Source organism: Anguilla rostrata, chromosome 8 (assembly GCF_018555375.3).
Source record: "Anguilla rostrata isolate EN2019 chromosome 8, ASM1855537v3, whole genome shotgun sequence".
Taxonomy (NCBI): Eukaryota; Metazoa; Chordata; class Actinopteri; order Anguilliformes; family Anguillidae; genus Anguilla; species Anguilla rostrata.
Genome location: NC_057940.1, coordinates 35,420,413 through 35,448,393, shown reverse-complemented (window position 1 = coordinate 35,448,393; position 27,981 = coordinate 35,420,413). Strand labels below are relative to the sequence as shown.

The 27,981-nt window shown below is 41.5% G+C and overlaps 2 protein-coding genes across 3 annotated transcripts; one reads left to right on the top strand and one right to left on the bottom strand.

The window, feature by feature from the left end:
* Positions 1-5,862, bottom strand: LOC135261541 (myeloid leukemia factor 2-like). Its single transcript, XM_064347974.1, has 7 exons — positions 5,000-5,862; positions 4,123-4,234; positions 3,922-3,957; positions 3,750-3,806; positions 3,517-3,645; positions 2,907-3,066; positions 1-2,240 (listed from the first exon to the last, which is right to left on the bottom strand). Exons 1-7 carry the CDS (start codon positions 5,041-5,043, stop codon positions 2,023-2,025), a joined length of 756 nt encoding a protein of 251 aa, XP_064204044.1. The 5' UTR covers positions 5,044-5,862; the 3' UTR covers positions 1-2,022.
* Positions 5,863-12,190: 6,328 nt separating this feature from the next.
* LOC135261546 (cell division control protein 42 homolog) lies at positions 12,191-18,472 on the top strand. 2 transcript variants are annotated; one of them, XM_064347987.1, is made up of 6 exons: positions 12,191-12,287; positions 13,624-13,728; positions 14,138-14,210; positions 14,339-14,448; positions 15,184-15,381; positions 17,555-18,472. In XM_064347987.1, the coding sequence occupies exons 2-6, from the start codon at positions 13,624-13,626 to the stop codon at positions 17,642-17,644; spliced, it is 576 nt and encodes a 191-aa protein (XP_064204057.1). In that variant the 5' UTR covers positions 12,191-12,287; the 3' UTR covers positions 17,645-18,472. The 2 variants fall into 2 exon arrangements, with proteins under 2 accessions (XP_064204057.1, XP_064204058.1); XM_064347988.1 differs by lacking the exon at positions 12,191-12,287 and adding an exon at positions 12,319-12,808.
* Positions 18,473-27,981: the final 9,509 nt, after the last annotated feature.

The following is a 27,981-nucleotide window of genomic DNA, read 5'->3' as shown; positions in this document are numbered from 1 at the left end:
TCCAATTATTTAACAATGTTTATTTATGAATATTAAGTTTCGTAATTAGTCTACAGTGTACAATTCAACCCACGCAGAGACCTCAGTGTCTACACCAACGGATTTGGAAAAAATGTGTTATATAATACTGTTTTAGCAGCATGTTGCGCATTTTGTGTGTGTGTGTGTGTGTCTGTCTGTGTGAGTGTGAGTGTCTGCGCATGTGAGCGGGTGTGATATGTGTGTGTGTGTGTGTGTGCGCATGTGTGAGTGAGAGATAACGTGTGATGTTGCATAATGTTTACATTGAAAGTTCTGAGGCATGTAGATTGTACAGTTCCATTATAGCAGACATCTTCAATGATCACTTATTCTCCCCTTCTGTCCCTCATCATCCTGTTTTCACAGCATCAATGCAATAGCCTTTACACATTATCTATCCTGTGAGGCGGGGGGGAGGGGTTTGAAACTAATGACCGAGGTGGAGTTAACGGACTAGGACCAAACATTACAAGTTTAAACACGGGGGAACATTTAAATCGTTACACATTCTCAGCACTACATTGGCCTGGGCATCCCACATATGTAAGAATATCTTATTAAATCTGGAAAAAAAAAAACATTGTGTTGAAAAGAAAAACAAAATTGCCCTGGGCACGAGGAATACATATTTATAAGGACTAAATGAGGGCTCCATCAAAAATAGGTGTGTGCCAAGTGTGATCTGGTTCAATTGCAGCAAATCCCGCTAGTCTATTTAAAGGTAGCTTCAAACTAGATCAGGCAAATGCAAGAGCATCGAGACCTGCAGAGCAAGCAACGCCACGTTCCCATTGGTTGCACAGGTACACACAAGCCAGGCTTGCCATCCTTCAAAATTAACTGAAAATGTACTTGTGCTGTAAATGTGGCTATTCTGAAGAACAGTAACCAAATATGCTAACAGAGCCAAGACCGGTGGCTGAAAGCTGGCTTCTTGCTCAAATGCATGTCCTGCTTGTGAAACTGCATGCACTACACACTGGAAAACCAGTTTTTCTTGCCATTCTGTTGACTCATTTTAACACATACTGGGTTTTAAAAAAAACTCACTGCACCTAGCAATTTTCACAAAAATATGTCAACTTATAATACAGGTAATGGGAAAAATCCATTTCTTCATTATATCCTCAGCCGCCCACTGCAAGTGTCTCACATTAATGAAATAGAATTTTGCAAAGCGAAGATGAGAGGCATTGTTCAAGATGCGCAATTAAAAGCAAACCCATATTCGACTGAAAGGTTCAATTACTGCATAGCTAAATTCACATCAGAAGTATTAACACATCTTCAAAGTCTCGATTCCTTACAGAAATGCCATGGAATGGATTGATGACACCATTAATCAGAATTTAGTCATCACTGAGGTAGGCTTAAACAGAGCTCTCATGTGTTCCCATCCAACAGTATCACAAATGCGCCGTTTTTAAAAGTGCAACCCGGTTACTCTATTACTCGCCTCTTCACCCAACAATTTTACCTTTAAATACCATAAGCAAGAAGTTTCATTTAAAGTTCCTTAAAGACATTAAATATGTATTCGGAAACAAGCAGACGACAGACCTAATAATCAAAATGGACCAAATCTCCAAACCAAAACACACTCTCTTGATTTTTGATTCCGCAAAAAACCTGTCTGTCTATATGAGCTGGGTTGCTGAGATTTTCAAACATTATGAACTATATGCTGCAATGCCATCCACAAGCACAATATTATAACTGCATTCTACTTGCAATCGAGAGGGGGCTGCTGTCAATCATTAGATGTTTGATACAAAAAAAGCTTTAATGCACTGGCGAGGATTGCAGAGACCAATGCAGTAGCTCAACATGTCTGACAATTAATGACCTCTTAATTCATCTCAGGATGTTTGCTGCAATTGAGGCAGACTCACCATACAATGCAATAGTACTGTTACTGTGCTGTCATTGTACTCCATTTTTTTTTGTTGTTGTTTTAACCGATTAGTTCCTCTGTTCCTGTTCCTCGGTCTCACCTCTCGCTCACCAATCGTAGCGTGGGCGAGACGGGGGTGGGCGGTGCCTCGGGGAGTCGTGGTGAGGGGCGGGTGGGGAGGAGGAGCCGGTGGGGCCGGTGAGGGCCAGCTGCTGCCCGCCCGCTGCCGCCCTTCTGTCTCGGCCATAGTCCAACCCCCGGGCATTCGGAGGGGGGTATCTCCCCGCCTCCCTCCTCCACTCGTCGTCAAAGGCTGCGGCCTCACCTGCGCGAGGAGGGGGGGGGGGGGGGGGCAGAGGTAGATTGGTTGACTCTGCACGGTCCAAATGTAGACTCCTACATGCTGACTCGGCACTGAGCCCGCCCACTCGTGTACTGCTCAGTCTGTTCCCTCCCACAGAAGCCTCCCTTTCTCCTCATCCTGACTCTTCCTTCTTTCCCTCACTGCCTTTGCCATCCCTGCTAACTTTTCCTCGCACAGCTCCATCCCAGTACAATGAACACGCGTTCAAAAAACGTGAAAGGGTCACATAAGAGGTTTAGACAGAGGCAGAGATAATACAACAGCAATAGGCCGTTGGTGTCATCACTTTTCTGTTAGGAACCAGATTGGAGCTCTCCACCAATCACAGAGTACTTTGGGAACAACAAATAAAGCAAAGCCAGAGGTAAATGGTGAATACCTTATGACTACAGTTCCTCCATACATAAAAGGCTCCTGGAAATATTGCCAGAAAGCATCCACCAATCACCATCAGGGTTGTTCCTTGCCTCCCTACCAACATACACCATAATTGGTGGAGCTCCTCCCTGCTTTCCATGGAAAAAGCTACGACACCAACACCTCACGCTCATTGTATTTGCCCTGGACAGAGGCAGGAAGCGAACAGCAGTGGGCAGAGAGCAGGATAAGGCCGAAGGGCAAGCTCACTCTCTTCCAGGTTGATGAAGTCCTGCCTCTCCTCGCGGTCGCCTGTCCTGTGGTTGCGGGACCTCTCCATCACGTGGGCTCGCTCCCGGATGTGGTGCCCGATGGACATGCGCTCAAGGCCGCTCTCGCTGTCCCGCATCGCCTGCCGTGTTTCCCTTATCTGGAAAGGGCAGGTGGGGGAGGGGGCAGGGAGTCGAAGCAAGACCGAGAGAGAGATGTAATCTCAGTACCCTACAGCAGAGAAACCGGGCACAGTGATCCATATCACCTACTTGATGCCGTACATAGAAATGAGAAGGAACATTCAAGCCCGCCAGCATTTCAACCGTATTTTTCCAATTTACAGGAATAAATTCCAAGCCAATCATTTAAAACCTGAAATGAGTGAAAATCCCAGTTGATGGATTCAATACAGACTACATATGATCTACTTAAATGTACCCATTTTAAAGCAAGGTGCTGACACCACTACTAGCTTTTCCTCAAATCGTAAATTGGAGTGCAGCGTCTCTAGGATAAGATCATATGAAGGCGTTTTGTGATCTGAAAATCATTTTTTTAAGAACCCTCTGGCAGGCAGTGCGCCCCAGTACCACTCCGCCCTTCTCACCCCTCCGGGGGCGGTCCTGGTGGAGCTGCTCTGCTGATAGACTCTGGGGGTGCCAGACCCAGAGGAGGAGTAGGAGATGACCGTGGAGGAAGAGTACGTCTGACAGGCGGGGGAGCCAGACATTGGCTCCTGGATGAGAAACAGGAAAGCAGCAGTAAGGAGAGGTCAGTGTAATAGGCTAGAGACCAATGCGAGGCAGCAGTAGCAGTGACAGACGGGGAAGTGGTGCCTACCATGTTCTCCATCATCCCTCTCATCATTCCAAACATGTCCATGAAGCCCTCGCCTCCCTGCAAGGCAAAGCAGGAGTTCAAGAACGATTGAACGAGGAAATTAAAAAACAACAACAGCAACAAACAATAATATTAATAACAAAAAATAGCCAGGATACACCAAAGGCCTTACCATTCCCATCATTCCAAAGGGGGCTATGGCTCCCGCCTGTGAACAAGAGCAAGAGCAGCAGTCATCTCATCATTCAATGGCACCCCCAAGAGTAGCAGTGGGCTCATCCAATAATTATACAAAGAAAGGCGAATGCCACAGGCAAGTACACATACATATAAACATACGCAGTTACACATAAACATACAGTTAGACAAGCACCTGAATATGGGGGTTCCGTGGCGGCTGTATCTGAGGGGCGAAGGGAAACGGTTCAAAGCCGAATGACCCAAACATACTTCGCATTTGCTGCCGATGAGCCGAGAATGGATCCCTGCAAAGTCACAGACACACTCCCTGTCATATCCTCAAGGTTTCAGGTTTATCCATTACACAAAAGCTGCTGACCAGGGCCCTAAAACTGTTCTGTATTTGTATACGTATAAAACATTATTTTAAAAATGTTTGTTTTTTTTGTGCGTGTGCATGCATGTACATTGCTATTGTACTGTAGGTCCTGTCTTGTTTGAAAAAATAACAATGCCTGTTTTTGTAGTTTCCTTTCAATCAGTGGCCAATTTGGGCCTTGGGAACGATGAGTGTTGACTCCTTAGTCAATAAACAACTAAAATTAAGCACAAAGTGCAGAAACACTCAAACAAACCAGCAAATATTGTGGACTTGAGTTTAAGGATTAGTGTGTACATTTGACTGAGCATGAACGTCTATGGTATTGTACACACAGGAAAGGACAGCACATTAACTGCACCATTTCCTCCATTTTCTTTTTTTGTGTTTCTGTATTCAGAATCAGACCATGCACAATGGTTTAAAAAGGGAGTTTCAATCGGCTGCGTTAACCGTCCTTACTGACAGTAAATAAAGCTCTTTCAAGTTTCGAAAGGCGTTAGGCCTAAAGTTTCAAAACTCAGTTTCACTTTTCGCCAGTCATCTCAGTGAACTCACATTTCTTAATATCAATCCTTTACGGTTCGTGCAGCCTTAAGTTGCACTTTTAGTACAGCGTGTAAATGCAGATAAACGTAAGAGAAAACAGGAGGTGTTAATGTTAGAAAATATTAGCAAGCAAGATACTTACATCATATACGGGCTGTCGTCCACGTCACTTAAGTATCGAAACATTTTTGGTCATCCAGCGGTTTCGTTTATTCGGTGAAAAATTCTAAAATATGTACTGTAAACTGCCAGCTATCTATCAAATGAATTGACGACCACGCATTTAGCAAAACAATGAGGATAGCTGGCTAACGCTATTCTATGGAACACATACAGCAAGCGCTTGCTAGTGAATACAAGTTTACTAGCTAAGCTAGCTACCTGGCTTGCTAATGCTATCGGGAATAGACTACTCGCTAAATGTTTCTTGTTCAATTTACAACACACCGCACATACATTTGACGGCAATGTTAACTAACCTCATAATATGCATTCCACAATACCGAGCATGCCAGCAATGCAATTTCATTGATTTTCCCCAGAAAATGACAGGCAAACGGGGACAAACTAGCTAACACTGGATAGAACAATGCTTATACGCTAGCTAGCAAGCCAACTATCTGAATAGGTAACTAGTCACCCAACACATCACTTATTTGGTTAATCAACCAGTTTTCCAGTAATCTAAATTGCGAATCGAGTTACTGTTTTCGCAAATGCTTGAACACCGAAGCGACAATGGAAGCCAAGAGGACGACTTTGCTGATTGTTGTTTTCTGTGCATGTACGCTCCGATCTGTTTAACCAAGTACAAAACTCACAGGCTCCGTTTTTTTCCCAGAACAATAATATCGAATGCCAGTTTGCACAAATGTGCATAAAAGAGTTCGAAAAATGTCGGTAAATTTAAAGCGAAATACCAGGTGAAGACGACGAACATTCCATGTTACCTAAGGACACACCGGAAATGGCGTCAAACAAATCTGCAAAACTGGCCTGTGTTTTGTCCACGAAATACGGTACCGGGTACAGCAAACTTGCTGCATCTGCATCTGACCTCTAGCGAAACAATTAAGGTAATTAATACATTTTCACTGTCCTCTGGTCTCAAACTGAATGAGGCCAAATGTGAGCTTCTTCCTATTAAGGATTGTTTAGATACGGTTATCTCAGGGATTCCTGTCAAACAGAAGGTTAAATACATTACCATTATAATAGAGAAAGAGCAAAATTCTAGAGTGTGTGACAATTTTAATTTTAACTCAGTTAATTACTTCAGTCCAACAGAGATTTAATCTTTGGCCTCACATGTATTCATCCATAGCAAGGTGTTCCTTTTGTTACCAAAGTTGAAGGCCTCTCCAGGCTTTACACTGTCATAGCACTTGATATCCCAAAAGACATTCGCACAAAAGTAGACAGGATCCTGTTTGATTTTGTTTGGAAAAACAAAATCTGTTATATAAAAAAACAATATTATGATGAACAAAGTTTGTTATGCTGAGCTTCATGTCCTGGACTTTTTTTTCTTGAACTCTTCTTTCAAAATCAAATGGATTAATTATTCATCATTATTTATTGAGAGATAGTTTGATAATGGCATATTGCTTGTAAGTCAATTGTTATTTACGTATGCAGTTCCAAATTGTGCTAGAATGCTATTGATATCAGCCTCTAGGGGTAAAAATAGCATTGCTCTTAATTTAACCCCTACCTTTCTAATGTATGCCCTTTTTTGACTGCAAAAGCCAGCAACCAATGTAGTACAAATATTATTTGAAGAAATACTATTTCTAAACATGCTGCAGATTTCTTTTGCTATAATTTATATAATGACATACATAGGTGAAACACCTGGGTTTTATCTAGAAAATGTCTTCTTACAAATAAAATACGTGAGGTATTACTTAAGGTGCTGCACAGGTGTTACTCAGTTAAAACCTTGCGGAATTTAAAATTTATATTGACACTATGCTCATTCTGTACTGATGAAGCAATAAATCATGTACTTTGGGAATGTGCATATTGTCATGTTTATTGGAGTGTTTTAAATAATTTTCTCAATGGTAAAATAAATTGTTTTTTAAATATGTGGTATGTGTTTTTCAAAAAATGATAAGATAAATATAAATAAAATGTATGTTATACATTAGCTCTTAATCTGAGCTAAATATCATTTCCATTCTAGCAAATTTGCTAATGCTATGACCTTGAGAAACTTGTAATATGTTTATTTCCTGGTGTTCCTGTGATATTCTGTATATATTTGTAGTGTTTCAATTTTTTTTAAAATTGCACCTGACCTCATAGGCACAACGCCAAACAAGCTATGAACCCCTCTACACTGTTCATATTTTTCATCAAGGACATTTATATCAACCTCCTTCGTATTTTGGTGTCTGTCCTGTCACAAATTCATTTCAGTCAGATACAGAACTGGACAAAAATACCATTAAGATATATAATATGTGAACTGGTAGCACTTCATCTTCCTATGCCTACTTAGTTTAAAAAGTGTAAGGTTTTAAGGAGTAAAAAATAACAAAGGGTATGTAATGACTGCTATACTGTGTATCCGAATAAGTGTAGCAACATCCCCTTGCGTGATAGGGACTTCGTATTTTAAACATTCCGTGTGAAATCAAAACTGGCCCAGGACCTCTTTAGCTTTTCCTGGCATTTTCCAAAAATAATCCTCGTGAAGAAAAGATTATTTGCAAAATGGTATTCTTATTTTAAAGTGATTCCCCTTTGGGGGATTTTTTTATGGAAATCAGGTTCCCAGGTACCAGTTTCATATTGATTTGATAATTAAGGGATAACTGATTTATCACAAGTTAACTGCATTTATTTTTTCCCATGCATTTAATATGTCATCATTTAAGAACAATGAATGAACAAGAACAGTATGATTGTCATTAAAATGTTGTCAGTAAAAAGCTAACTTGAGTACAATTGACATATTGAAGCACTGATTTATTGCAAATTCTATTGTGAAGCAAAGCTTTGTGATAATGACAGTTTATCACAATCTAAGTTTTATTAAAAACTTTGTAATTAGAGACTTTTTTGACAATGCAATATTTAGAAGCATGTTGTGAACCGCTACAAATGGGAAGTGTTTTCTTTTTTTTTTTTTTCCACAGAGGCCAGACGGTGGTGCAGTGATCTCATATACAGTCTACACTTCTGTGGCCAATGCTGATTATACAGTTTGAACAGTTTGATGATGATCTCACAAAGACTTGTGTGTAGACACACACACACACACACACACATTTTATATAGCCAAGGAGAAACTAACTAATAAAAATGACTCAATTTGATCCAGTTTTAATTGGTATAGAATATCATTGGGATGACAGGTATGCCAAATTACAGCTTGGTGGGGCGGTATGCCCCATACATATACAGCACCAGGAGTTGTACATTGGGTAGCATTGCTTTGGAATACAGCTTGTTTAATTTGTGTGAACTAAGATAGCCAGTATTTCTTGTAACTTGTAACTGAGATTTTTCAAGTTTGAATTAATGACTTATAGACAGTGCTTTGTATGTTTGCGTAACTTGCCATTTTTGTACATTGAAAACATGTTTTTCTTCAGATATCATTACAGATTGTTGGTAAAGTTCCAGATAAAATGATAAAGATGATACCTCCAGCTATTCCAAATGTCATTGGCTCAAGCACACTCAAAGTGTCCAAGATCATTTATATACCTAAACCATTCTCTGACATGCCTTCAAAAACAGATTTTCTCTGGGCTGTAAAAAAAATAAATAAAGTAACATTCCAAGGTAGTCATCAGTGCCTTCCAAATCAGACCATTGTTGTCATGTGACTTCTCCCAGTCACATTGCACAACTACCTAACAAGGTTTGATTTAGGTTGCACCGTCTGCTGAGTTCTACCCAAATTTCAGGGAGTCTCATCCAATGAACTCATCTCATGGATCGACCAATGGGCCCACTATGAACTGCTAGTGTCATGTGATTTCAGTATGAACATACAATAGAACAGTCATCATCTGAGCGGCTGTCATTAATAAACTGTCACAGGAGAACTTTAATTAATACTATCTGTATTGCTACACACCCAGTGTCATTGGCTACTTGTTGTTGTATTAGATTCTTGCTATATCTTAACTGCACTGCCCTGCAGTTGCCTTGTTTTTTATTGTTTTGCCATGTTTTTTATATTTAATTGTTTTGGCTCTGCCTTTGTGTACCATAAACATTCCTCTTGTCAGTGTTTACTGATAAACGGAACTGAACATGAATCTGTTGATAAGTGACCTGCTCAGCAACATGGTCACAAGCTCAGTGGTATGTCCACTACACCACACTGATGCTTTTGTTTAGTTCTTCTGTTTGCTTTTGTTCTGTTCTACACAATTTACATGCACTGAATTCTTTTTCAGTTCTGTACACAGGCACAATATTCATGCAATGCGGAGGTAGAGCAATCTAGCAGCCTCTTCCTTGCTTTCTCTTTCAGGATGATGATTGCTGATCTCCTCCAGTAGTGTGCTGCTCTGGAAGAAGGGTGGAAGGGGTAATGAATTAATGGTGGAGAGTGTGAGGGAGTAAAGTAAAAGTGGATTGTTTTTTAGAGGAATATTGTTAGTGTTGGGTGGACTATTGGAAAATGTACCGATTACAATGTAATTAGCAATGTAATATGATGGATTACTCAAAATGTGATCAAATCTGATTGCTTTTGGATTAATTCCAGTTTCATTAGACAAATATCTTAGTTTGTATGTTTCTGATTGTGAATTCTTTTTTCTTTCTTTGAATGTGTAGTCAAAAGTGTAATGATTTAATCTTTAGAATAAGTTACTGTAATCAGATTGTGCATATCCTGGGCTCATTACAGTTACTTTTGTGATCCAGTTACATAATCCAGATTGCAAATAATCCTGCCAACTCTGAGTATAGTTGTATAGTATAACAAAATACAATAATTTGGTTGATATACAGTGCTGTAAAAAAATATGCCCCCTTCTGAATGGTTTCAGTTCTGTAGACAAAATGTAGTATTAGACAACGGTACCTCACAGCAAGGAGGTTGAGGGTTCTAATCTCGGTTTGGGGCCTTTCTGTGTGGAGTGTTCTCCCTGTGTCCGCATGTGTTTCCTCCGGGTACTCCGGTTTCCTCATACAATCCAAAGACATGCAGGTAGGCTAATTGGAGACTCTAAATTGCCCATAGGTAAGAGTGTGTGATTGAATGGTGTATGTGCCCTGTGATAGATTGGGGACCTGCCTCTCACCCAATGCACGCTGGGATAGGCTCCAGCACCCCCCGCGACTCTGCTCAGGATAAGCGGGTATAGATAATGGATGGATGGATGGATTTCATTTATTCAATGAAAAAGTTATCAAACACCCATATCACTCACGTGACAAAGTAAACTTAATAACTGGTTGCAGCGCCTTTAACAGCAATTACTGCAACCAACGCTTTCTATAATTTTATATCACATTGCTGTGGAGGAATTTTAGCCCACGTTTCTTTGCAGAACTTTTTAATTCAGACAAATTGGTAGGTTTTTGAGCATGAACTGCTAGTTTCAGGTTCTGTCGCAGCATCTGTATTGGGTTCACATCAGGAAATTGACTAGGCCACTCCAAAACTTTAATTTTGTTTCCTTTCAGCCATTCAGCTGTGGACTTGCTTTTGTGTTTTGGATCAGTGGGCCTCATTCAGAAAACTTTTCTTAAATTATTCTTACTTTTGTTGTTAAAAATGTTCCTATGAAAAATCAATATGGGATTTATGACACATGTGCAAGCCTTTGTTTTTGCGCACATCCCAGGTGTATGAGATGATGATTGCTGACTATTAGTAAATTTTATGCGCAATCCTGTTCATGTGACTTGCATAATGAAACAGTCATGAACATACAGAGATAAGAAAAAAAAACGATGAATGCTGAAATGTTTGTGATCAAATGTGAGTGTATACATGTTTCATGAATGAGGCCCATTGTCTTGCTGCATAACCCAATTACACTTCAGTTGACCGGACATTCTCATTTTTTGGTACCAAGCAGAAGTCATGGTTCCTTCAGTAGTGGTAAGTTGTCCAGGTCCCAAGGCAGCAACGTATCCCCACATCATCACACTACCACCACCATGTTTGACTGTTGGCATGTATTTATTACTGTGAAATTATGTATTTGTTTTATGCCTGACATAATGGGACACGTCTCACAAGAATCCCTTTTTTGCCCAGTCGCTTTCTTATTGTGGAGTCATAAACATTGACCTTACCTGAGGCCAGAGAGGCCTGCAGTTCTTTGGATGTTCTTCTGGGAACTTTTGTGACTTCCTGGATGAGTTGTCATTGTGCCCTTGAGGAAATTTTGGCAGACTGGCCACTCCTGAAGATTCACCACTGTTCCAAGTGTTCCCCATTTGGACATACTCTAATGGCTCTCATTGTGGTTTAGTGGAGTCCTGTGGAGGCTTTGTAAGCATTTCCAGAGTGAAATGGCTTTTCACTTTCCAGTGAAGACTTTAAATTTTTTTCTCATCTCTTCTGGGACTTCCTTTGATTGTAACATAGTGTGCTTTCAGAAATTTTGCAGTGTCTACTTCTCTCTGATGGTAAGGTTCAATAAGAGGGAGGTTTAGATTCAACAGGACTGGCTACAATCAAGCCTGGCTGTGTTCAATCAGCTGAATCTAATTATAAGTTTAAATTTGTGTAATTGGTTGATTGTGAAACTATGGCAATTACTTTTTCACATGGGTAATATGGGTGTTTCATAACCTATTTGATTTAAAAAATATATATAATAACACAAAAATGTGTTTGTCTCATTTTGTCTAATATTCATTTTTTTCCCTAAAGATCTGAAACCATTCAGTGACAAATATATAATATATAATAGAGGAAGTCAGGAAGGGGCAAATACTTTTTCACAGCACTGTGCATTTCAACACTTGACAAATATGCCATCTGCAATGAAAGTTTGCACTATTTGAGCTTAACAAATGGCTCAGAAGAGTGGGACTCCAAAGTACGTGATGAGCTACTTAAACTGTGATCATCAGAAGCCAAAAGAAACCACTCACCACAAAGTACATGTGGGATTAACAATAATGGAACATGTCCGATTAACAATAATATTTTATTTAAGGATGACTGCATAATTAGACATAAACAAGAATCCATCATTCATTGCATAAAAGGTATGACTCGGTCATGACCAAATTCATGTTTCAACAACAACAACAACAACAACAACAACAACAACAATAATAATAATAATAATAATAATAATAATAATAATAATAATAAAATAATTCTTTTCTTAGGGGTGGGTTTCCTTACTGACACGCCCCTACCAGCGGTTACATCGACTCTGCTGCTCTCGCAAGCAAACCCGGATGTAACAACGCCTTGTTGGACTGAGAGGGTGAGTTGGTAGCAGTTCAGATCTCAGGGAAAAACTGCTACGTTAGACGGCGACATTATTAATTATACTTACCTAACGATTCAGAATGAAGTTTATGTTACAGTATTAAGCATAGGCAGTCTTTCAGATTATGTATTTTAGTTTTGTATGAACTAACCTAGCTAGCATGCTAACTAAGTGTAAGCGGCCATCTAGATTGCTAGCTAACCGGCAAGTTAATCTAGCAATCGTAAAATAGCTAACCAGCTTCTAAGTTTTTAACAACTTTTCAAAAGTTTTAAAGTAATTTCAGAACTTGCCATATGTAAGCTACTGTTATAATACAGAACTGTTTCTAACTTTGCCCGCAACAAAAGATTAAATGAAAAATATAGCTAACTTAGTGCTAACTAGCTTGATAGTAGCTGTTGCTTTTAAAATACATTGACACTAGGTATATAATTTGGACGAGCATTGTTACTGGTGTTAACTTAAGCTGTTCATACGGTTGTTTTGGATTTAAGGAATAGTATTGTTTAAAGGTAGGTTAAAAGATATCTTATCGTTGATCTTTTGTGGCGTTAGCTATGCTTACTGCTAAACGTGGCTGAGGAAGTGGTTGTCTGGTATTTAGCTAGCTAGCTAACTAGCTAGCACAGTTATACGAACAGCGACGTCCCAGACTTTGCTTTGTATTGTACACGGAAGTGAATAAGTTTGGTGTCATCACGCTTTTACATATAGCTATATCCAGCTAACGTTAGCAGCTCTTGTAGTTCAAAACGAGTTGATATCGCAGTGTTGATTCCTTTTGCCCCATTTCTAAAATGCATATGGAGTACAGTTTCAATCTGCAGCTAGCTATGGATGGTCAAGAATAATTTTCATTGTACTGCAGGTACTGTTCAAGTCAGTGACGATACATATCATTAAGGGATGTATCACTGGTGTGCATGTACATTTATACATCACATCAATAGAACTGACGTTAATCTTCTTCACAGTAAAATTAAGAATTATCTATAAAAATGCTTGGCATGGATATTAATGTGATTTATAATATGACCCTGTGCTGTCCTCAGCCGTACCTACTTCTGGGCGTTAGCGCTGCACGTAGAGGTTTCAGGATTTCTTGGAATATTTGTCACATCCTGCTGTGTGTTGAGTTAGTGAGGTCGGATCCCAGAGGATCATGCATGAGACATTCCGTAACAAATGAAAGCAGCTGCTGTTGTTTTCCAGCTATTATGACAGTTAAAATTGTGGTTTAATTGTGCACACAATCAAAATATTCACACTGTGCTGTAGTCAGTTTGGCGGTAATGTGTTAACTTCTTTCTCTCCTGTATTTCTGTAGATGCAGACGATAAAGTGTGTTGTGGTGGGGGATGGTGCTGTGGGAAAGACCTGCCTGCTGATCTCCTACACAACAAACAAGTTCCCTTCTGAATATGTGCCCACGGTGAGAATTCTGCCTCTAACTGACCTTCCTGGAACAGTATCCAGATTTTATTTTAAATGGTAGGGGGGCAGGATCTGTTGCAGTTAATCTGGTCCTGGATCAGTTTTGAGGGACGCAGATGACCCGGAGTGAGTCAGCCAGCTCTCTTGACGTCATTGTCAGTGGCCTCACTTCAAGTTGTGAAAATAACGCCAATTAATGCCGTTCTTAACCAGATCTTTCTGGGAGGAACTCTGATAACTGTCAGCACAGCAAGTTGGGAAATGGTTAACTAGAGCAGAATAAGGTTTGTGGCCTACAACTCCCAGAATCCTCTTTGATGTGACACTGAATGTGATGCAGGAGTGCTTAAATGACACTGGCATAGGGGTTGTCTCTTCTGCACTCACGCCCTTCTCTCCCCCGACAGGTGTTTGATAACTATGCCGTGACGGTGATGATCGGTGGGGAGCCCTACACTCTGGGCCTGTTTGACACTGCAGGTGAAATATGCCCTGCCTCTTCCTCCTGTAGCATTAGAGGCAGCTATGGCTGCCCTGTCTGCTTCCACCACCGTTCCCATGTACTGTGATTGGCTGTTTGGCGTGACCCCTTTCCTGTCTACCTACAGGTCAGGAGGACTACGACCGACTCCGGCCGCTCAGTTACCCCCAGACGGACGTCTTCCTCGTCTGCTTCTCCGTGGTGTCCCCGTCCTCCTTCGAGAATGTCAAGGAGAAGGTCCGTCTGCAGCTTCGTCCTCGAGTCTCCGTTCGACGCATGCTTTCGCTTGCCTACGACCATCTTTTCTTTCTCTTCGCTCTGTCCTCTGTCCGTGCGCAATGCGTGTCGGTCCTTCTCATTCTGTGTCGGTGGATTGTGGTGTTGGGTGTTGTCAGTTAGTCAGTCGGGCACTGTGCTTGTATGTAACTGGATAGCGTTTGTGCTAATCTGTTTTGGTCTCTCATGGTTGTGGTGGAAATTCTCTAGATCTCCAAGTTCGGTGAGAAGAGTCAAATAGACTTTCACACAATATTCAGTTCAAACATTTATTTGGCCAAATAGGTGAGTTCACACAGAGAAAAAACTGTTTCTGCATGAAGGCTCTCTGAACACTAGAGAGCATTCTCTTTTATAAGCTGATACTTCATAAGCGTGTCTCGCAGAAAGTATAATCTTCTCCCCCTCCCTTACATCCTTCAGTTCAGAACAACATATCTTTTAAGGGAGGGGTGAGAGGTACATTTGTAATTTTCCGTTTACTGTTTCTTATTGCTGTGGCTAAGCATAATTTTTCTATCACATGGTGCGTGTTGCTGCATAATTCTCAGTGTTTCAGTATGTACGCCCTGTCCCCCTTGTCTCCATCTCTCTCCCTTTCCCTCCCTCCCTCCCCCCCTTCTCTTGCTGTATCGCTCCTCTGTCTCTCTCACTCCCCCTCTCTGAGCCTGTGTGTCTCCTTGTCTGCCCCCCCAGTGGGTACCCGAGATCTCTCACCATTGCCCCCGCACGCCCTTCCTGCTGGTGGGAACTCAGATGGACCTGCGGGACGACAGCAACACGGTGGAGAAGCTAGCCAAGAACAAACAGCGCCCCCTGTCTTTCGAGAGCGGCGAAAAGCTGGCCAGGGACCTGCGCGCTGTCAAATACGTGGAATGCTCTGCCCTCACACAGGTACCGTACGTGCTGCAGTCTTACAGGGCTCTAATTAGCCATGCGATAACGGTTGTTTGAAATGCAGTTACCCTGTGAAAGATGGAACTCTACTGGAAGGCACACTGAAATTCCCAGTGCATTCCTCAAGATTTTATTGTGTTGTGAATATAATGCATCCTTCGAATTCCTGCAGTCCTTTTATTTTTAACTGCGGCAGCTAAACCAGAATTGGAATGTCTGTTTAGCTCAGCTGGTCCATAAGGTGTTTAACAGCACATATTCAACAGGGCTACAAAGTTGTTATTTCAGTCTAGACAATTCTAGTTACCACTGTGCCATATGCTAGAACAGAGTTTGCTTTGGACAAGTACAAAATAAATGCACGAGAGCAATTAACTCAAATCCACATCTGCTTGGCTCAGCAGGTCAAAGCGCTTAGTGATGACACCTACTTACTATTTTGGTGAGGTTCCCTTAAGCCGCCACAGAAAGAATATTAGTTCCCATTGTACCATATGTTATAAGAATGGGTGCTTCAGCAATTCAGATTCCGAGTCAGGAATCTGGCCAGGCAGCATACCAGTGAGGGAATTGATGCAGGTAGATGAGATATTTGGGCAGTTGAATAATAGAACGTTCTAGCACAGTCGGATTGGCTAATATAGACAAATTGAGCGCAGCCGCTCCAAGCGCTGCATGGCTGTCATAAAGAGAAACGAGTCTCGCTCTGGATTCATATAACTCCAGAGTAGCTGCTGTGTGTTGTATATTAAAGAAATGGGAGTGGTAGTGAAGTCGCATTATCAAACGGTGAAGCGTGACCAGTGACACAGGTCTGGTTGGATTGGCCAGTGACACAGGGCTGATGTGATTGGCCAGTGACACAGGACTGGTGTGATTGGCCAGCGACACATGACTGGATTATTGGCCAGTGGCACAGGACTGGTGTGATTGGCATGCGACAAAACAGACTTTTCAGCTGAGTGATTGACAGGGATGGCGTCATGGCGTTTGAGTGAATCAGGCTAAACCTGTTGTATGGCTTTCATTTGGAACAGTAAACCTCTGTGGCTCCAGGCTGTATTGTTCTTGCCTTTATGTCTGGGTGTTAGCGCTGCACGTAGAGGTTTTGGGATTGCATGGAAAATTTGTCACATCCTGTTGAGTGTTGAGAAAGAGCGGTCGGATCACAGTGGATCTGGAAGTTCACGGTGGGGTCAATCAGGTTCTCTTTCTTATGCATGAGGCGGTCCTTCCGAAACGAATGAAAGCAGAATCCTGAAAAGATCGAAGGTGCTCTAATTCCAAGCCCAGTGCGTGCTGCAGTGTTGAATGCGTAAGTTTGTGTAAGGCACTGATGCTTTGTTGTTCTGTTCAGTGCAGTCATGCATAGTGCATGCCTCTTATTTCTGCAAAGGTGTCATCCTAGCTGAATTGCCCTTTGTGGTAATCAGCATCTTATCTTTACCATTGAGTGATTCCTCTTGCGTTCATGCGTTGGTTAGTGTATATGGTGCACAACTGTAAGTCAACTCCCATTAAATATATTCTGGAGGATGGTGTAACTGTATAAATGTCGCTTTAGCCATAGTATCCTGGTAGCCTTTCTAATGCACATATTGGACAGTGACAAAGAGTTTATTTTATTTCAGTTTTTTCCCCATTAACCACCAAGTGCTGACTCTCAGTCAAAACACACTGTTTGCTAACACTGCCCCACTTCTTTAATCCTGTTGTGTGTTGAGTAATTTGTGGCAAATTACAGAGGAACCGGGAGATTGCTGTGTGTTTAATAGTAACGCCTGTTAAAAAACCGGCCTGTCGTATAAAAACGCTCTGAAATCCACGTAGCCCTTAGGGAGGAATCCATCCCAAGGGTGACGACCTTCTCAAATCAGTCTTGGGCTACGAGTTATGCATCCACAGTTTGGTTGGATGCATGGAGCTCTGGCTGCAGTTGCATTCATGCGAGAGCTAAAGGTGCCCTGTGACTTTCTGTCTGATGCAATCTGGTTCTGTCGTGTCTAATCCTGTCATGTACTGTCCACACTCGTCTGGTCTGGTCCAGTCTCGTCTGGCGCATTGCTGTGTGTGTTTGTGTGTGTGTCTGTGAGCCCCAGCCTCTCTGTTTGAGCTGCGCACTGCGCTCAGGGAGAGAGCCGCTAACCCCACTTTGTTCCCTGTGTCTCAGCGAGGGCTGAAGAACGTGTTCGACGAGGCCATCCTGGCAGCGTTGGAGCCGCCTGAAACCAAGCCCAAGAAGCGCTGCAGACTGCTATAGAGAGAGAGGGAGAGAGGGAGAGAGGGAGAGAGGGAGGGAGGGAGGGAGGGAGGGAGGGAGGGGGAGGGAGAGGGAGAAACGAGAGCCAAGACAGGAAGGCAAAGGAAGAGGAATAGGGGAGGGGGGAAGGAAGGGTGGGTGTGACAGGAAAAGGAAACAGACAGAGGGACCGACTCGTTGACACAGTGCCTTCAGCCAATCCCGAGGGAAGCAGGGGCGAGAATTTCTCACCCAATCAAAACCCAGTCCTGTAAGAGTCCAGGAAGGGAGGGAGGAAGTTACTCTTCTTTTTTTTCCCAAGTGGACAGGGATTTAAATAGAATTATTTTTTTGTTAACCTTACAGTTTAAAGTTCTGGGAGGAGGAATGGTGAATTATGTTATTGGGATGTAAAGAACGAGCTGGCCAGAATACTGCTAACCGTTAATCTCAGACTGCAGACTGGACACGAATGCATACTTATCCACTATTCTCCACCTGCTGCCACCTTCTGGTTAATAATGGGAACTTCCAAGTGCATTTTTCTCTAGCAATCTGCTGGCCACAGAGAACTGAATTAATATTTTCTTCTTTTTTTTTTTTTGGAGTATGATGTTATTAATATTATAAATATTATGTTTTCCTCTATTGGGGATTTTTAGCGGTTTTCCATTTTAAAACTAGAGTTTTTTTTATTGTTTTTATTATTTTGTGATTTTGTGCAACAGTATCACTTTGGTTGCAGTTCATTAACGACATAACAATCATAATTCTAATGTGTAAATTACTGATCTGAATAATTCCTCTGGGTGTAATCAAAGAATGTCTAATAAAAATGGTTCTACTGGCCGACTGTGACAGTGTATTTTATCACTACAGCAAAATCCCTTTTATTGCATATTGGCTGATTTTATACTTCATTTTGTTGCTTAGTGTGCAGCTGTCTAAATTGAATCCCATTTGTCTTTCTTCTGGTATTTGCATATTCAGGATGCATGCATAATGTTACAACGGACCCAAGCTAAGTGTTAGCGTTTTGATATGGTTAAATTATTTGTTGATATTCAAATGCTTGTGTGACCTTCAATATAGGTACACTTACAAACTATTTCAGTTTTAAATGCAGTGCACAATGAATGATATGACTAGCTCAAACAAGGCCTGTTTTGAAATGCTCAAAACATAAATGCCTCAATTATTTAATCTTTAAAAAGCGTATCACATTTAGCATGCTCTATTCTGCAAGACACTGTCTAGTATTGTTTTGGTCATAGTCATCCTATGACTGTGGTCTGTGTATACTTGCTCCGATACCACCTGAAGTATCCCTCCTTGCCACCTTGGCCGGCCCCACCCACTGCCCCCCTCGGCCCATTTCAGAGGTGCCAGACGCAGCAGATAGATCACTTAAGAACATACAAGTGAGAACAGGGGTCAATAAACAACAGCTTGGGCCTGTGGGGCAAATATATCCTGATAGGGGCAGGTACAGATATCTGAGGTGCAATGTACCAAGCATTTAGGGTCCATCTTCATTAATCTACTTTAATCAAACCATCAAGGGTCCTGAATCCAATGGTACGGATTTTTCTGTCTGCTGTCAAGGCAAGGAAAACTCATTAATAAGCCACCTCTGTTTAGACGCGCTGACACTGATGCATATTATGGCTCAGGACCAATACTGCATCAGGAAGTGGAGTGATTCCTGTACACAGAGCACGAGTGCTGCTAAGTCATCTCATAATGCACTCTCAGACTGGTGAGCCAGCTGCAGAATATACAAACACCGGGTGACTGTGGTACAGGAAGTGTATCTGTGAGGACATGCTTGTGAGTGAGCTCTTGTAGAGTTTATTTTTGTTTCTTTGCTGAACCTAGATTATAAGTCAAATATTGATAAATGTTGCAAAAGAGCAGTTTACGCTTAAATAGCACATACGCTTAAACGATGGACTCTGAAGATGTGTGCAGCATGAAATTAGTGCAATACGCATTATCAATTCATATCTACAAACAGGAAATGCCATGGGTTGGTATCAAGACCAACGACACCAGCAACTACTAACACAATTCATCCTCAGGTCAAATAAATCACAGCAGCACATGAACAAAGCCACATCACTCACTAGGAGGCACAACAAAGGTACAGATAGGAAACAAAATTATATGCTATTTAACCATAATAAGACAGTATCATATTGTCAAAACGTACATTCAAAGCCAGTAACACACTGTTAAAATTCACACTCAATGACCATAGCTTTTAACGTCCAGAGAAGACAGGCTGTGCTCACACAGATACCAGCAAGAAGTTGAGACAGATTTATAAAAACTGCCAACCAAATTTTCCAACCCAGCAGCTCTAGCACTGCCTGTGCCTCTGGACACTCGTAAACATGAGGAACATATCCTGCTGGTGGCATGGAGAGCACTCCGTTTTTTAGATCTAGATTCAATCTGACAGCCACAGTGCCGGTCAGAACAATCCCATGCAGTACAGGCTGGACATCTGCATGCATTATAAGCCACTCCCACCACCTTGTGACTACCCAAGCTGAACACAGCTCTGAGATTTCACACACACGTCATATACTTACTCATCCCTATAAGTAAAGCCTGAGACCAAATCCATTCCATTGATAGATGTGCTACCTTCAGCAGTCTGTAGTGGCTGTACAAATAAACCAGAGGCCAGTGCGTGTACTCTGGTAATGTCCTTTGGAATGTACTTTATGGTTCTTTTTTGTGTTGATAAAATCTGAAATGCACTCAAAGAGATTGACAAAGTAAGAAAATGTAAAAGTGAGACAGACTAATAGAGACTAACAAAGATTAACAGAAAGACTGAGTTGGGTTGAGTTGAAAGAGAGAGAGAGAGAGGGTCAGGGTTAGGGTTTTTTTTGCCGTACCACCATAGAACTGAAATTAGGAAAATCTTTATTACCAACAAACATCTGGTCCAATATCTTGGTTTTAATCATCACACTGGGAGCTAAAATAAGGGGCCCAGTACCATTACCTCCAAATTCCATAGCTGCCACAAAAGTTCAAAGGTAACATTAACTGCTGGTAAGAATACGAAAGAATGTTCTACAGCTAAATAGAGACACACCCAACAGATCAAACCTTGGGATACCAGCATCCTCTGTATCAGCACCCAATAGCAAAACAGCCAAAAACATCCATAAATAAAACTAGCCTTACCTTTGAAGGCAAAAGCACTTTATAGCAGAAAAGAAAAAGAATTAAGAGCAGAAGCCGCTAAACAAACTTGAAAGTTATTGGCCCATAAACTGAAACCACAGTATCTACTATTTTTGGAATCCCTGGAAATACAAATATACTTCTAGACAGAATCACAGCCTATAAGTATAAAAAGCAACATATTTGCACAATAATGTATGCTTTGGTGTAAAACAATAGTTTGTAGTGCGCAGTGTGTTCATTGTGCCAGGGGAGGTTGTTATTTTTGTGGTGATGCAGAAATGGAACATATAGTGTTACACAACCATGTAAATGAATCACAGGACGATACAGTATAATTTAGTTTGGCATTTTATCTTGTATAAAAACACCCAATAGTTATTAAATATTATGTTATGGGACCATTGCCACACAATACTTAAAGATACTGTACATGTTTAGAGCAGTAGAGGGCGCTCTTTCATGTATTTTCCGCAAGACAGCCATTAAAAGCAAATCATTTCATTTCATTTATAATCATGTAATCATCTGTAACTGCAGGTTTATTTCAATATCATAAACAAAATTAGTCTTCCTGTTACCATTATTTTTTATAAAATGTCATAGATTAGGAGGAATGAAAAAATCTCTGGACAAATTTGCCACATGCAATTTGGGATATTTAAAATAATGATTTTTCGTATTTTATTCCATCATATAGACACTTATGCTAGAACAGTGGTAGTTGCGCACTGGCTCAACAAATAAATGACATCAATCTCACTTTAGACAAGTTTACCCTTGTTGGTTATTTTGTGGTTGATATCCTTCATTGGAGTACAAATTTAAAAATTGATTTACAAATTCAATGTTAATTTTGGGACTGATTGTTCAACATATTATAACTAAGTTTTATCTCTTAAGTGTTCATCTACCACTTCCGCTATCTCTGTTATTCCAGAGTTCTGATTAGCTGTGCAATTACAAACACAGGAAGCAATTCAGAGACCTAATTTGTGTAATTTAAACACAGCTCCCCAACAATTAAAGAGGCAATTTACGAGGCCCAAGCAGCTCAGCTATACAGCCTTATGTATCATTTGTCCGGACACAATCAATGACATGAAACATCCAACTTTGATGAGTCTTGGAATGGCAGGATTTTGAAGGTACCTGGTATGCTTTATGGACCTGAGACATGGGAATGTAGGTTTCATCCAGGTTGCATTTATTATTCAGAGGTTAGGCATCACATCCTTGTCACCCATATTTGCCACAGATTTTTCAAGTGCACTGTGGCCGACTAGTGGGTGACATTTGCAAGTTATCTACCAGATTTGGCATGTCTAATAATAATAATAATAATGGGGTTCCAGCAGCTTCACTGCTTAGACCCCTAAAATCCTCCTTTGAAGAGATGAACATTTGAAACAGGTTTTTGTCATGTGTGATTGCATGGCTCGTATTTTAGAGGGATAAATTGGGAAGAGAGGAGAGACGCAAAGAGAGCCCATATAATGGAGTGAGAGAAACAGAAAATGGGGGGGGGGGGGGGGGGAGTGAATTAAGCAGAAGTGAGTGGAGCTCAGTACTTTCACTGTAGCACATCACCCCTGGTACTGCAGAGATCCTTTGTTTCCGTAGCAAATAAGTTATATCTGATGGCGAGAAGCATCAGAATAATGACTTTTGTGAATGTATTTTATTTTTGAAAACCAGAGGACAAAGTACAACATAAATGTCCCAACAAAGGCATAAAACCAGAGATCATTGCCCCACCCTCTACCGTCCACAGCTTCCCAGAAACATACAGACACCTCAGTGTGAGAAGACCCAGGCCTTTCACAGCAGACGGAACAGGATGTGATGTCACTGTTCTTAGCTATCACATTTAGTTTACTTCTTCTTGCTGTTATGGTTTCTGCTGGTGACACAGAGATGTGGACCTGGCAGTACTGACAGTGGGGTGGCTATTTTGGGAACCCCATCGATTGCCTGGCAATAAAAGGCTAAAATGAAGCACAGAGAGGGGTTAACTGTCACCTCTTGTCTTCTCCTCCTTTCCTTTGAGCAACAATCCAGTCACCTTTCCCTTTTTTTCTTAAAATTTTCATCTCCACTCATCCTTTCTCAAATTCAGTTATGAAATTGATTTCATCCTGCAGGTATAATATCTCCCAAAATGTAAAATGAAAATTATATTTGAGAAATAAATGATCATGTAAGACATCTCCTTTCCTTTCCCTAAAGTAAACATATCCTCCAATAGAGCAGCAACCCAGCATGCCAGCTAACCTTCTTGCAATTAATTACTGGGTGCTGCCTCTCTCTTCATCAAACAGTACTCCTTCAACCTTTACATCAACCACAACCTGACCATAGTGTAGAACCCCTGTCTCTGTGGCACAAAATCATTCAGAGAACATTGTGTGAATGTGTACTTAAACCGCTCCACCTGATGGGAGGGGGCGTTATTGTAGACTCGGTTTGCTAAGAATTGCTCAGGCTTGCCGCCATCTTTGCTTTTTCCTCTTTTTTTCTCTCTCATGTACTATTCCTTTGTCTGGTGTCGGTTACATGTGAGCGATGCCGTCTCCCCTGATGGATTGCCTATGTTTCATCTGCTGTTTTAGCACCACTTGCTCCTCCATGCCTTGCCTCTGTCTCGTCAAGAATACCTCTCCGTCTTTCTCCATCTTCCTTATTTTTCTTACACCCACACCCGCCCTTCGTCTGCCCCAGTTTGTCCCACCCTGTCCAGGCAGGGGAACACCACCTGCGGCCATCTCACAAAGGCCTGCGTGCCGCCGCGGCCTCCACCGCAGTAGGTAGAGTGACAGGTTACGGTGCACCACCCATGATGGAGTCAATGACGACCGGAGCCACACTTCCTGACACTTCAAATCGTTTTTTTTTTTTGTTTTTTTTTGCACATGTTGGAACCTGCAGGTAAATTTATCAGCCATTTCAAGGTATCATTGCCTTGTGAACCTATTAGCCTACTTTACATTCTAATACAGCGTGCCTCCTCCTGACAACCCACCATGTGCATAGATAAAGGGGCTTAGCCTGAGTCACTGTGGCTTATTTTACAGCTAAGACTATACTGACTTACAAAGTTATCATTTTATGCTAAATAACAATTAAGTATCTTCCATTAAGCTGTTACACTGTTTGGAAAAACTTTTACTCAAAGTAACGTTGTATTGTATTGCAATAAAAATGTTTGAAACACATCACACACTGGCCAAACACTGGCAAACTTACAGTGCGTGCACACACATACACACACACACACAGAAACAATATTACCTCTCAATAACTACATACTTCATCAGCTATAGCATATTGGCTTATGCAGCTAAACAGTATATACTGAAGTCGCACTGCTTGAACTATATGTCCGTCAGTGTGTACAATACATGTTATAAATATGCTCTCCAAGGTTTCAGTGCTGATGCTGTTTGTGTAGATTTTAATGCATACAAGCCAACTCTCTGCCTCAATCAGTCTATATAATCATATCGTGTAATTCCGGGCCACATTTCCAGTTGAATGTGATTTTATTGTATCCCTAATTTGCAGACAAGCATACATCTATGCATAGCTATTTCTATATACTGAGCACTTTTCTGTGGCAGTATACAATATGTGCCTCAGCACCTCCTGGAGTCTCTTAGTCACAGAGGTTTGTGATTATTATTGGATGGCCAGTTGACCTCATTATAAGATGGTTGCCACTGGTAACCATAGACATCTGGGGCAGAATTATGGGATAGAAAGACAGCCCCTCCCTCTTCACTTCTCTCTCCTAAGACACTGTTTCAAAAAAAGCAGATACAACCAATAAACAAAACTTACAAACTACGCTTAACACATAATCAGACCACACTCTGTCAAACACATACTCTTTCCATAACACATGTATATTCAATATACATACAAGTACCATGTATAAGCGCACACGCATACAGTGCACAAAGACTGCTCATATCAACTGTGGACGTACAGATGCACTTATCTCTCAGTCTCTGACATAACCGGTTACCATGCTGACTGTGACAGCGAGGCGGCCGTGGTTGCGTGGCAGGGTGGATATTATGGGATGTTCTTTGTTTTGTCACAACGTGTCCTGGTATGGGATAGAGGGTGGGAGGCTGAGATAATGTTAGTGCACATATCTGACTTGTTAGCAGGGAGCGGTACTGTGGACCATCCACATTTGAACACATGCTTACCTCTTCCAATGACTGGGGCCACATTGCAACTTCGCAACCCTGTCTTTTACTCTGGCCTGTGATTTAACTGAATCAAAGCCACCGATGTGATCACTCTATGGATCGCAGGCTTTGGTTACGGTTAATATGAAAATCATGGAGCTGTTAAGGACCCTCCAAAAGTCTTCACACATTAGGTGTTTTGTCACTGTACAGACACACTATACTCACAACTACAGAGACAGTGCAGAGGGGAGGGTGAATTAGCACGGTGGGGGAGGGGGTGTTGCTGTGGTTATTATGGGCTGTCTGTGTTGTTAGGTGGGGGAGGGGTGGAGGGGGTGCAGTGGAGTATTATGGTCTGGCTTTGGCCTGTGCTGTGGTGGTTCCTAAGTAATGTGTCTGTGTCGCTCAGTCCTTCAAAATTTAAATCAATGCTCAATGTGCATATTATGGAAGGTTCATACAGCAATGCAGTACAAATACAACATAATAGCACTGAAAGAGTATGAAACCACCTTGACTACACACAGCCAGTTTTTTAAATGGAATAAGAATAATTTTGAGGAGTGAGAGGTGCACAATGTTCAGTGAAGTTTACTGTTGTGCCCACAAAAGTAAAAATTGTCATAATATAAAAACACTGCTATAATTCAGCAGATTATAGCAAGGCAGCACTGGGAAATACATCTTCAGAAGCACAAACCATCCAAGAGAATTTGTTTAGAGGTTCAGAACCAGTATTTATTTGAACTTATTGTTGAAAAAGAACCTTACATGAAATTGCATACCTTGTTTTTTTACCTTGAACTTGTTTCTGCCTTTGTCTTTCCGTTTGGCAATCATACTGTCCCTGTCACATGTAAAATTACACTTGTGAGGCAGCTTAACCTCCAAATCGTCAGAATACGCATTCTTGAGCCATTGTGCTTGGGGACTATTATTATGCTGCCAGGTGGTGAACCTGAGATTGTTAACTGCATATTAATGTTGCACAGTTTTGAACTGCAGAAACAGCTATTTTTTTATGTCAATATCGATCTGTCTTGCTGTGATCTTGTATCTCCATCTGCACTTCTCTGTGCCCTATATACGCTTTCCATCCATCTCTCCTTCCCTCTTTCCTATCTGTATCTGTTCATCTGTCTGTGATTGTATTTCTGTCTGTCTATCTGTCTAAGCTCCTTTGCCCACTGATGGTGTGACATTATGGGATGTCTGGAATGGGGGGTGGGGATGGGGGATGGGGAATGGGGGAGGGGGGCAGTGGTGAGGTGGGGGGGATGAGTGGGTGGGGGGATGGGTTGTGTATTTTGGTCTGTTTCTGAGTTTACATGGTAATCTGACCCCGCCTGTCACCCCACCCCCCTCCATACCGCTTATCTCCATAACAACAGTTGGTCTAGAAAGAGTATTATGGGCTGTAGTTTCTTTTTACAATGAAACTATATTATGGGATGTTCAGTCACTATGAGTGTGTGTATGGGGGGTGGGGGTGGGGACAGTGGAGGTGTAATGACTGGGGTTTCCATGACAACCACCCCCACATCCCTCCTGATTGGTGATTATGGGATGTCGCCACCCCTTACCCCTAGTTTCCATGGTGATGGAACAAGAAAGGGGGAAAAGAGAGAGAAAGAGGGTTGAGAGTGTGCTCTCTATTTCCGTTGTTCTTTGTGTGCACACAGGCCTGCCGCACGAAAACGAGCGCCCCAGGAAATGTACAGAGTGGGACAAAGGAAGAGATGGAGGAGGAGACAAAGGAGCATAAAATAAGTGTCAAAAGAAGCATTTGCTGAGTCAGAGAGAGTGGAAGCCGGTTAGCAAATGCAGGAAAGTTACCAGGCTTTAACAGAGGAAAATAGATGGGCATAAGCAAAGGGATTATTTAAGGGTATAATGATAAAAGACAAAAGCATAAGTTTGAAATAAAAAATGTAATCCATTTCCAATATTTACAATTACAATGTGTATCGTTAAAAACTCCAGTCAATAACTTTTAACATTACAATAATACTTTTGTAATGCATCTCATTTCAAAACCAGCCTCTATATGCATATACTGTATATGCCACAAATTGTGTTAAACTGTTACGTCATTATTGATTGAGCTGATCACTACATATTCAGTGTGCTTGCCTTTGTATCATGTGTTGGCCCACTCCGTTGCACTATGGGACATTCACGCTTAACAAGACTGCCCCACAAAAACCCAAATGGAAATAAAAGAGAACATTGTCTGATAGTCTTTGACATAGGCCTTGACCCCATCTGTAACCTATTCATGGAACAAGAATATCCTTACATTAGCTTCAGAACCTGCTACTGGAATACTCTTTCTAACTGTGTATACATACATGAATATATACATTATTTTGTTGAATGACCTTGGATACACACAGTGCAGCATGTGTGTTGTCAGCATATTTCAGGAACATAAATCCAATGCAGTGGGCAGCCGAGTTGTGCACACTACGAGGAAACGCCTCTTGTATAGCCATAGAATGTCTCATGTGACTCAGCTAGTTTCTGCAATACCTGTGCCATGTATACAGCAAGGACACAGCATGCATATGTGTTATGCTGTGTTTATGTGCCATATTTAACATGGTTGTGTGTAGTGTTTCGTGTTCTCTGTGTATATACATGTAAAAGGTTACACAGGCAGCTACACAGAAGTGTAATGTTATAGTATGTCAAGTGGCTTGGAGTTGCCTTGGAGACCATGTGACTGCTGTATTTTTTTCTTTTTCTCTGAAGTTATGCTTATTGTGGGATGTAAGTGACTGTGCTTATTATTATTATGGGATGGTGAGTCGAGGTGGGAGGGGTGAATATCTCCATAGTAACGGTGGTTGCTAAGGGGCCGGAAATAGTAATAAGGGGGTGGGGGGGGGGGTAGTATTATGGTCTGTACGTTGCAAGGTAACTATGCAGAGTGGGGGGGTGGGTATTATG